Source organism: Poecilia formosa, unplaced genomic scaffold (assembly GCF_000485575.1).
Source record: "Poecilia formosa unplaced genomic scaffold, Poecilia_formosa-5.1.2 Scaffold900, whole genome shotgun sequence".
Taxonomy (NCBI): domain Eukaryota; kingdom Metazoa; phylum Chordata; class Actinopteri; order Cyprinodontiformes; family Poeciliidae; genus Poecilia; species Poecilia formosa.
In genome coordinates, this window is record NW_006800839.1 from 53,303 (window position 1) to 65,145 (window position 11,843).

An 11,843-nucleotide genomic window follows, 5' to 3' on the forward strand; every position below is an offset into this window, starting at 1 on the left:
ATCCTCATTGACAGAGGATCCTTTGAGGATCTTTAGCCGTATTGATTACTGCAACAGTGTCTTCACAGGTCTGACTAATAAATCAATCAAACAGCTGCAGCTGATCCAGAACGCTGCTGCTCGCGTTCTCACTAAAACCAGGAAGATAGAGCACATAACACCAGTTTTAAAGTCCCTACACTGGCTCCCTGTAGCTCAAAGCACCACAGATTTGGAACAAACTTCCAGAAAACTGTAAAACAGCTGAAACACTGGGTGCCTTTAAATCTCAACTTAAAACCCACCTGTTGCTTATGGCTAAATTAGTATTAGAGTGCGGGTTTTGATGTCTTCAATGTTTTTAATGTTTATCTATTTATTAATTTCTTTTTATTTCTCTTTCTCACTGTTTACGGTTTAATGATGTAAAGCCCCCTGGAAAATGTCTCAGTTAAAAGACGTTTAACTAAAGTTCTACAGGGTTTAGAGTCCCAGTTGTTGGCGTTTCAACTAAAAACCTAGAGGCTGGAGTCCTTGTCAAATGATATTTTTCACTAAAGTCCCAGAGGGTTAGAGCCCCAGTTAAACAACAGTTAAATGATATTTAACTGAAGTCCTAAAAGGGGTGCGGGTTTTAATGTTTTTATCTTTTTTAATCTTTTTCAAAATGTCTTTCTCTTTCTCACTGTTTCGGTGATTTTAATGTTTTTATCTTTAAAAAAAAAAAGTCCGAGAGGTTAGAGTCCATGTCAAACGGCGTTTTGACTAAAGTCCAAAGGGTTGGAGTCCCAGTTGACGGCATCTCAACTAAAGTTCTACAGCTTTTTATTTCTCTTTCTCACTGTTTACGTTTTAATGATGTTTTTTAAATATCTTTCTCACATGCTGTTTTTATTTTAATTATGTAAAGCACTTTGAAATGCCTTGCTGCTGAAATGTGCTATACAAATAAAATTTGATTGACTGATTGAACTACAGGATCTGTCTTCGTTTGAGATTTTTAGGGAAAGAGAGGGTAACATAGGAGGCCATTGAGTAAAACAATAAAATTTTCAGCACCTTCAAGTTGGAGGTTTTAGCTTGTTTGCCTAAATTTGGACATTACTTCTTTAGTTTCTACCCCAAAAGCGGACTTTAGTGAAACGTATCCCCCACAAATCAATGCTGCATGTGACGTTTTAAATTAAAAGGCGCTAATATGGCAATGTTCACCGAGCAAGCTGAAATGTAAAGTAATTAAATATTTTTTGTTTCATTATACTTTAAAAGTGTGATTACAGAGCAAATTTTGCTCTTTATTCAACAACTCTATTTTTTGTACACTTGTTGCACTTCGACTGAGTACAGACTTCACTGAGGGTTATAGAGTGTAGTGTGAGCATTGGGACCAAAGGGAAAACATTTAACATTAATTATAAACTCAAACATAAAGTAGATTAACAAGGAAATAATCAAAATACTATCATAAATTACATAAGCATCCCAGAATCATGGCATGACTATGAACAAAGGTCACTTTGAGAGGGGGCAGAAGTTTACATAACGACCCCCCCAGAAGAGTAGCTCAATTGAAAGATATAATTAACAACAGTCTGCAATCATTCAGAGTTCCAGAGTTAACTGTTGTTATTACCATAATTTCATCTAAACATTTTAAGAGTGAAAGTAAATCAATGCTGATGAAGATTTGTTAAATGTTAACAAATAGCTCATTTCTGTATTTCTAACTAGGAGATTTACACGCTCTCATTTACACATAAAAATTGAAACTTGAGCATTATCGTTCTAAACATTTACAACGTGGCAAAAATACGTACAGTGTGGAACTAAATGAACAAAAGTACTCACCAAAAACGAAAGCTGAAATGTTTTTGACATATGCTGATATCTTTATACTAGTATTTCCATTATCTAGACCTCAGTGGTGAACAAATATTTGGAAATAATTATTAAATCGATAGACACTCGGCTTCCTTGCTCAGATTCTTCTCTATCCAGTGAAACAATGGTCAAATTCTCAGCTGCACCAGTATAATACCCCACTATGTAAATTGGACAAAAATAACTTTCTCCCTACAGCCATTATTCAAACAAGCTTCTTGCAAGTCACCTGAAAATATTTGAATATTGTCTTCAGGTCATAGTCTCTAGCATTACCAAATGTGGTTGGTCAGTGAGGCCCATAACATCTGGTTCCTGTACTGTCAGACTCAAACTGCTGGAGGTTTTCTTCTGTTAAACTGAGATAGTCGTCCCCACTGACACCTGACGCTTGCTCAGGAGCAGAAACTCCAGATTCATTGTTCTGGTTTTCCTTGTCGATCTCCCAGTCGTTGCCTATGAGGTGCTCACATTTTTAACTTTGAAGTTCAAGGCATAAAATATTTATTTTTACCAGCACTTCTACTTCACATAGATTAGGTTAGGTTGTAATTTTTGTATAAGTTTCTGCTGCTTGAAGATATGTTAACGACTTTCCCCACTCTGACATATCCTCCTTCTGCTTTCTATTTGTGGATTGTTTGTAATTATTAACTTTGTATATTTTCTTTTTTAATTCTGTCTCTCATACTAACCCTTAGGTTTCTTCCTGTCTGAAGGGAAAGGTTAATCTCCACCTTCACCAGTTGCTTGTGCTCAACTGGATCTCAACCCAAGAACCCAGAGTCCTGACAAAAACATTTCCCAAGTCAAGTAAATGGAAAACCAAGCAAAACTGGATGAGTAACACAAAGAAAAATCTGCAAATACAAAGTTTTAATTGACATAAATGGATTAAAGTGAAGGCGTCCGGCAGAAGACATGGGCTCTGTGAATTGCTATAGGCTTGGATGAGCAGCATAGGTTGAAGATTAGAGACATCTTCCACCCAGGACCTGTAAACTGGTGGAGGAGCCTAAGGAGAGGATGGAAGTCTGAAGAAGATGGAAGGACAAGGGTGGAGAAGAAGAGATGGGTTGAAGCTGGGCTGGTGAGCAGACGGAGCAGCGGATGGAGGAGTTTGAGGTTTAATGAGCCTATCAGCTCCGATGCTGATAGGCTGTGGTAGAAGCACATGACGCAGTAATTGGATGATGCAGGTGAGGCTGAAGAAAGTCTTCCAGTTTGTATTTATGTCTACGCTTCATTTTTGTTTATACAATATTTGTACACTTAATATTTAATGTTTCTTAAGAAACTTTAGAAAACAAAGTTGAACAAAAGAAAAAACAGTACAACAGTTTGTTTTATATATAGTCTTATATGATTTTATTGTTTCTCATAACGTTAATTTCTGCTTTATAATTTCTGTGGTCAAGTCAGAAACACAGAACAGGGAAGTTAAAATCCAAACAGAGGCAATAGGAAAATTGTGTCAGTTGGAAACAAAACAGAGATGCAGTTTTGCATTTTGCTTTGCATTCAGTGTTGTGTTTTGCATTCTGTTTTGACTTGTTCAAATCTGATGGTGTGAAAAGAAACAATTCATTCCTATTTTATACCAGCTGTTGTGTTTCTTAAACATTTATATTTGTACTGCAGTATGTATGTAAATTATTATAGTTTATTTTAAACTAATATTATACAGTCACTTTATTTGGCATGTTACATCACAGGCTGCTGTTATCATGGTCATTTTTGTGCCTTTGGGATGTGTGTGTGCATGTGTTCATGTGTGCATGTGTTCATGTGTGCATGCATGTGTGTGCGTGTGTGTTGGGGGTGCATCGGGATGTGGATGTTTTTAGCTGTTTGGACTCTGGAGAAACACTTTCATTTTCTCTGTTCTGCTAAAGGACAATAAAGTTTGAGTTGATCAGTCACAACGAGTTTTTCCTGAAGAATTTCTGTTCTTACCGTTTACAGTAAATCAAATATTGTTTATCTATTTATGTATTAATTCATTCTGTGTGAAATGGTTAAAAAATAACTAAAACAAAAACCCTACGGTAGCTTTATGGTGTCTGTCGTGGGCATTAAAAACTCACTTTGTGTGCTGTCGGCCAGCTGTGAATGAATGAATGCCCTATGTGGGAAAGTGCGACATCGACAAAACACTGCTACTGGTGCCAGTTCACTTCCCCACATTCAACCACATTCACAGACTGCCAACATAGTCATATTAATAAAAATGCCACAACTTTAATAAAATTTTGAGCTCCTATCACTCCCAGCATGCAAAAACAAAACCGCACTTCTTGACACAAAATCCTGTCAAAAGCCACTCCCTGTTCAGAACATGGTTTTTATTTTTGTTTTACCGTTTCCCGAATGTAGGGAGTTTTACACGAGCACAGGAAAATATGCAAATACATTTCTAAGTGATCGCATGAAATGAAATAAGACCTTTATAATATAACTTAAAATGATTTTAGATTGGCTTATTAGTTCACCCGCTTAGGCACAACAGACTGAAAACAAATCCTGGTGCAAAGCATTACTTGTTTGTTTTTTTTTGCACATTTTCCCTGTTTTAAATAAAGAAATAAAATGAAAATGAAATGAAAGAGATGTCTAAAGTCTAACTGAATCCAAAAAAAGACTGGACTTGAACTCAAATGGGTTAAAAGTATTTTTTTTGTCTCCTTGGGCTGGTATTAAAACAATGAGTGATTGGAATGGTTGAAAGAAATCTTGACAGAAACATGGAAAATTAGTTGTTTTTTTTCTTCTGAGTTTTAATGAATAAATTCCAAGTTAATACAATAAACAGTAATGAACATATAGTTTTAAAATATGATTTTCATTGGTGAACATTCAATCAAGATTTACACTCATTGTACTATTGGAAAAATCTGTTTAGCTGTTATTAAATTCGACTTTTCTGCATATTTCACAATTTTCATTAAGAATACAAATTACTTTTCTCTGACTTTTTTACATGCCATAGTTAACAGCAGACTATCACTGAGCAGTTTTCATGTGTAATTATTGTGTAGCTACTGGTGACACATCTCATAACTTCTCCCACAGGAAAGCGAATATACTGAATGTACAAGTTTGTATTTCATTAAAAAAAGTTAAATACAATGATTGAAAACTAGTATATTATGAGGCATGTCTTACAAACCTCACACAAATAAAAGGCTGGAAATTATGCTGGATTTACACCTACTTGAATAACTCTTACTATTCATGTTTGGTGAGCATAAATATAACTTACATTGTCATTACATTAAAAAAGTAAAAACAAAGAGCAAAGCTTATTTGCAATGATATTTACATAAAAAGTTGCAACTCTGAACTCAGTTGCTGAAAGATGTTTTCATTACAGACTTAATCTCCAGGCTATTAGCTAAAGCAATACTTCCTAAAGGTTCAGGGGTATCAGTCATATAGTCTAGGCCTTTTTGTACCAACATACATTTTGATTAATATTTTCCTGTTAGCTAATAGAAACATTTAATATTCATACTGGCTCAATAGTAACAATGACAAAGCCACCATGCAGAACACGGTGATGAAACTTATCTTGTGGATTTCTCCACTTGCAACGTTTGCAGTAGTGTTAAGGGCAGTTGTTGCTGCTGTTGTAGAAACTGTTGTATGTGCAACTGTAGTTGTCCTGGCATTCATTGTAGCGGTTGGAGCAACTGTGGCTGCTCTCTTAGAAGCAGGTGGTGTTGTTGGAGCATTTATGGTTGTTGTTAGAGGAACAGATGTAGTTGTTGGTGTAACTGTGGTTGCTGTTGTAGGACCAGTGGTAACTGTTGGAGGAACTGTTGTAGATGCAGGAACAACTGTGGTTGTTGCAGATGAAATTGAGGTAAAGGTAGGAGGAACAGTAGTAATTCTTAAAGGAACAGTTGTAGTTGTTGGTGTAATTGTGGTTGCTGTTGCAGGACCAGTGGTAGCTGTTGGAGGAACTGTTGTAGATGCAGGAACAACTGTGGTTGTTGCAGATGAAATTGAGGTAATGGTAGGAGGAACAGTAGTAATTCTTAGAGGAACAGCTGTAGTTGTTGAAGCAGCTGAAGTGGTTGTTGTTGAAGAAACTGTGGTTGTCGGTGAAGTGGTGGTTATGGTAGGATTAACAGTTGTAATTGGAGGACCTGTGGTCACTGTTGGAGGAACAGCTGTAGTTGTTGCTGGAGGAATAGCGGTGGTTGTTGTTGCAGGACCAGTCGTAGTTGTTTGAGCAATGGTAGGGGTTGTAATTTGAGGTACAACTGTGGTTGTCGGTGCAAGGGCGGCTGTAGTTGTTGGAGGAAGGATGGTGGTTGTCACAGATGCAGTGGTGATTATGGTGGGAGTAGAAGTTGTTGTTGAATTAGCAGATGTAGTTGTGGGAGAAGCTGCGGTTGTCAGAGGTTCAGCTGTAGCTGTTGGAGCAACTGTGGTTGTTCTGGGAGCAGTTGTGCTTGTTGTTGAGGGAACAGATGTGGATGTTGGAGGAATTGTGGGCGTTGTTGGACTGACAGAAGATGTAGAGTTGGCAATTGCAAGTGGAGCAGGAGCAGCTGTAATGCAATAAAACTTATTGTAGTGATAGTTGAATATACATTTCATGTAAAAGATTTTATAGCAGAAAAATGATCTTTTTTTTCCTTCACTAAATGGTGGAAGGAGTTAATATTCATTGCATGTAGATCACTCTAAATACCCTCCACTGATTTAAATCGTATATTTTCTCAGTATGCCATTGTTGCTGTTTTTATCAATCCAAACTTATAATTTTTTCTGTGCTGCATTAAACCATCATCCTTTGTTAGATCTTTCTTTTTTCAAGGTACTAATCTCACTAGCTCACTAATCTGTCATCAGATTAGACTTTTTGCCTGTCAGACAACGACAAAGTGTTTCCATCCTGAGGCTTCTTCCAATGCGATGTGACTCAGATCACTATAGGAGAGCTTTTCTGTCCGTAGCCCTCAACATCAACAATAACTCTTTAAATAAACTTGGGTAAGATGTCTTAAAACAACATTACATTTCCTTTAGAATTAATGAAGTATTTTTAAATTGAGTGGAATGAATCACCATCCAAAGAATCAGTTCAAAGTCTTTGTGATAACTATTTGTTTCTGTTCGTCTTTCTTTAAAATGAAGACATTTCAAAGATCCACTTCAAATCTCTCACCTGTTAGAAACAGAAGACTTAATATGACTCGGAAATCCATTATGATTCCAGTTGAATCTGCAAAATCAAATACAGACTTTTATCTGCTGAAATTATGCACACATATTTACATTGTACATTAATTACTGAATATTTTTTTAAAAATCTACTGCTATCAGTTAAGATTTAATTTTAATTATTTGACAAAGTATATGCAGTAACATATTTGTTAGTCTGTTACTTATAAGGACTTTACAGAGACAAGGCTATATATTTTCTGTTGCTATGAATGTTAAACCTACTCCTTGTATCTTACTTTACAACACACTTATGCTGACCATAACCCTATATCTAAACTATTTTAACTTGACTTTAAAAGAAAAGGAAAGCAATAAATAAATTGGTCGATATTTTTTTATTTAATGATTGTGTGTTATGAAAATGTATAGTGCATAGTGAAAACAGAGCAAATCGTTCCTACAGAAGACGGTCAACAACCTAAAGTGCTTCAGCTGTTGATGTTGTCTAAAACCGACCCGTGTAACTATGTGACACATTTGCATAAACGTTACACAACAGCTAGAATGGTACATTTTATGCAAAGAGTGGACACTTCCTCTACATATCCCTCTTTAACCTTTTGTTAGAGAACAGTCAGAACAGCAGCCTTATGATTGTTAGACAAATGTATGTATTTTATGGTGATCACCAGTGAAACTGATTTATTTCTCTCCCCAAAACATTTTTTCATGATTTAATCCAGATAAAAGTTCACGTTAAGATCTCTTGAAATATTCCTTTGCTACTGGGGAAGAAAAAATGGTATTATCAGAGAGTAAGTCGATGACATTCTTAGGACACTTTGTATTAAATCAAGATTTACTCCGAAGAAGCAAAGGCAGATCATAAATGCTGGAAGAGATGTACATAAATGTACATAAACAGCAATCAGCAGGTAATAATGAAAAATCTCTTTTGAATGACAAAAAGTACTGTATTATTTATACCCAGAACATTTCCATGTTAATATTTTAGTTAGCGTTAAGTGTTAGGGTAGAGTAACGTCCCCAGAACAAGCTTCACTATAGTCATGCTAGTGTCACCATAACTGGGCTTCTTCAATTTGACATGCCTTACCTGCGTTGAAAATGTAATAGCTTAGAGAAGTTGTGTTTTAGAAATGATTAGCGTTCCCTGCTATAGCAGCATTTCCTAAAAATCTTTGCAAATATTTGCACAAATTCAAATCTAAAAATAATCAAGGAAAAACACATAAACACAAATAATGAGGTAGAAAAGTGGACAAAAGTACTTACTCAAATGTGAAATTCAGAAAGAATTTTCTTTATTGTGATGTCCACCGTCACATGGTATTGTAACCTTATGTAGCATAAATTAAAGTCTGAAAAGTTTTTTTTTTCAGGAATTTCGTGGAACTTCACTTATGTAATATCTTTAAATAGTCTGATTTCCAGGCTCAGATGGGCAGCAGTCCTCCTTCAGCTATTCCGAGAACAGATTATGTCTATTGCTTTGAAGCTTTCATGGCATCCTACTAAGTTTGACTCAACAAAAATAAATGTTTCTGCCCACACCCATTATTCAAAGCAGTTACAGGTAAAAAAAAAAAAAAAGCCTCTATTTGAATGTTCTATAATCCTCTGGTCAGTTATTTGTGAAGCAGGCCAAATGCCAATATGACGAAGTTCAAAGATGTGGCTCAATATTGAGAATTACAAGGTTTCCACTCAGTTTAGTTAGCATTGACTCCCATTGTAGTGAAACCCATTTTTCACTTTTCACTTGGCCCCTTGCAATAGTTGCTCTATATCCAATGCTAACTCTTAGACATCCATTTCTGCTGGGAAAATAACAACACACATGTCAGAAAACTTCAGCTGAATGTTGAACATCATCATCCCATCAGTGGGTGTAATGAAGAGAGCTTTCTCAGGCTGGCCTTCAGCCTCTACAGGTTTTGTGACAGAGAAACCAGACACAGGCGGAAACCCCCACACCCCAAAGAGCTCAGGCACCATGTGAATATGCATTTTTGCAGGAGTGTGATCTTGCTCAACTAAATGTGACATTCAAATTCAAAAAGAAAGGAGAAAGAGATGGGTGGGGCTGAAAAATGTAAGGAGACGAATCTAAAACGTGTGTGCAGGACACACGCAATGCAGCAAGTTAACACAGTTTCTGTGTGAAGGAGGTCAGTGATGACCAAGCAGCAGGACTACACCAGGTTAGCAAGTATTCCCTACATGTGTGTGTTCAGGGCAAACACAGCATTAATAATTACACATGTAACACTAATTAATAAAATCAGCCCCTACTGGCTGACCAATAAAAGGCACAGATTCCTTTATTGTAAGAGGAAACATTTTAGGAGAAAGCCTGTTTTCAAAATAAAAAAGAAATTTCTGAGTATAGAGGCTACACGTAGTTGTCCTGTTAAACATTAAAAATTTCCCTTCATAATGTAATGAAGCTTAGGCGCAAGTTCAAACTGGAAGAGTCTCGCCCCACCTGCCTCATCAATCAGCGCCTCCCTCTCATCATCCTGGACCTATCAGTGCTGTATCAAGCCACGTCATGGCCAATCACTGACCGAGCTACAGTTGATAAGGACCTTCATCCATGGCCTTCTCTTTTTGTCCCCCTCTCCTTATTTTCAGGTTTCATTCCAGAATGATCTCATCTCTCGCCCGCATCCTCCAACCTTCACCCCGTGAGGCTAATCTTAACTCTAGCATCTCATCTCCAGTAGCAGGAAGTCATCTTCTTACTTTTTAACCTATTCCCTCTTTTATCATTTTCTTGTCATCTTAGTAATGCCTAGCCAGCCCCTTCCACCTGCTAAACATTATTTCATAGCATCACCTCATCACCCCAGCTGGCCTTCATCTACCAGCAACCCACCATTTAATGCCTCGCAGCATCCCCAGCTGGACTTCATCTACCAGCATACCACCATTTAACGCCTTGTGGCATCCCAAGCTGGCCTTCATCTACCAGCATCCTGTCATTCACGCCTTACGGCGTCCCCTGCTGGCCTTCATCTACCAGCATCCCTCCATTTAATGCCTAGCAGCGTCCCCAGCTGGCCTTCATCTACCAGCATCCCACCATTTAATGCCTTGCAGCGTCCCCAGCTGGCCTTCATCTACCAGCATCCCACCATTTAATGCCTTGCAGCATCCCCAGCTGGACATCATCTACCAGCATACCACAATTTAACGCCTTGTGGCATCCCTAGCTGGCCTTCATCTACCAGCATCCCATCATTCACGCCTTACGGCGTCCCCTGCTGGCCTTCATCTACCAGCATCCCTCCATTTAACGCCTAGTGGCATCCCTAGCTGGCCTTCATCTACCAGCATAACACCATTCAACACCTTACGGTATCCCCGGCTGGCCTTCATCTACCAACCTCCCTCCATGTAACACCTTACGGCATCCCCTGCTGGCCTTCATGCACCAGCATCCCACTATCCAACGCCTCGTGGTGTCCCATGTTGGCCCCTATCCATCCTACTTCTTATAGCGACCTTAGTCAATGTCTTCCTCACGACTCCTCACTGATGCCCTCTCTGTATTGCCGCCTCCTTTGCTCCCCTCAAATTCCAACCTGCAAACCCTGCATAATGTAACCTCTCCTACCCGGGCTTCGGCCCCACCTTCAGCCCTCACTTATGGGGGACTACATTCCTATGCAGCATCAGGAATGTCCATCGAGCTTATCGCAGTTCCAGCTCGACGTCCTTAGCTAAATAACTTTAATGTTTACTTGTTAATAAACCTTTTAATCGCTTTCTTTCTCTGTCTCCAGATTGAAATAGGTCTGTATAGCTTTGGAGGTTGTTTATTTGTTCCATTAAATTTGCTTTAATTTTTATAATCTGATTGCTTAATAAACTTTTGTTACTTTTAATTGTGTCATTAAATATGTACATGCTAAATGTTGATTGAGTTTTAGAAACAGATAAAAGACATCTTCAAATCAAGTCCCCAGGCTGAATTTCAAGCCGCCCCTGGATCAGTGCTCTGCAATCTGGACCTTCACATAATATATAAAGTGAAGATTTTTCTTTCATTTTTTGCTCTGTGCCCCCATTAAAAAAAACAAAACAAACAATGGCCCCACCATGGACCCTCTGGTAAATTTAGTCTAGGACCAATGCTACATCTTATAATTTATCTTTATTATACTGATTGCTATACAGGAAAAAATAAGTAAAATACTTTCAGAATACTGAATACAGAATATTTTTGTGTGATAAATATAACTAAAAGAAAAAGAAAAACTAGACAATCATACAGGACATTGATCAGACAGCCATACAATATTCATTGAGAGAGAAATCTTAAGGATTACCTAAACAGTCTCTGACCTAAATAATCCTTAATTACCTTCATGTTACCTTTCAAAGATCATAAATTATATTACTTTACCATAATAATTAAGTTTACATAAATAAATAAGAAAGAACTGATACGAACAAACTAGAATGGCCTGACAATTCAAATAAACACAATCACTGTTACACAGTATCAAGTTTCAATAAATGTTTTTAAAGTTTTAAAGTGTCATGAGTGAATTTTTAGAATGTCCTTCTTCACACCAGTAAAAATTGACATTTTCCAGTACATCTTCCTCTGGAAACCAGCAGAGTCATTATTGCTGGTTTGAAAGAAGCCATGACAACAGGACCAAGCTGAGTGCAGTGATGAGGCTGATGTTGTGGCTTACTCCACTCGATACCGCTGCAAGTGAGGAAAACAAACACATGACCTTATTTGAAAAGAAACTTCTCTGCTATAT

General features: G+C 37.5%; 2 protein-coding genes across 2 annotated transcripts in view; both read right to left on the bottom strand.

Moving 5' to 3' along the window:
* The window catches only part of LOC107834996 (mucin-2-like), a 15,371-nt gene extending 6,829 nt beyond the window's left edge, over nt 1-8,542 (bottom strand). Inside the window, exons 1-3 of the mRNA XM_016667095.1 lie at nt 8,335-8,542; nt 7,040-7,096; nt 5,906-6,419 (exon numbers count right to left, since the gene is read on the bottom strand). Of these exons, the coding sequence (XP_016522581.1) occupies nt 5,906-6,419; nt 7,040-7,079 (554 nt within the window). The 5' untranslated portion in view covers nt 7,080-7,096; nt 8,335-8,542. The remainder of the gene's footprint in view (nt 1-5,905; nt 6,420-7,039; nt 7,097-8,334) is intronic.
* Nucleotides 8,543-11,767: 3,225 nt separating this feature from the next.
* Nucleotides 11,768-11,843, bottom strand: part of LOC103132013 (cell wall protein DAN4-like) — a 2,884-nt gene continuing 2,808 nt past the window's right edge. Inside the window, exon 7 of the mRNA XM_016667096.1 lies at nt 11,768-11,785. Within this exon, the coding sequence (XP_016522582.1) occupies nt 11,768-11,785 (18 nt within the window). The remainder of the gene's footprint in view (nt 11,786-11,843) is intronic.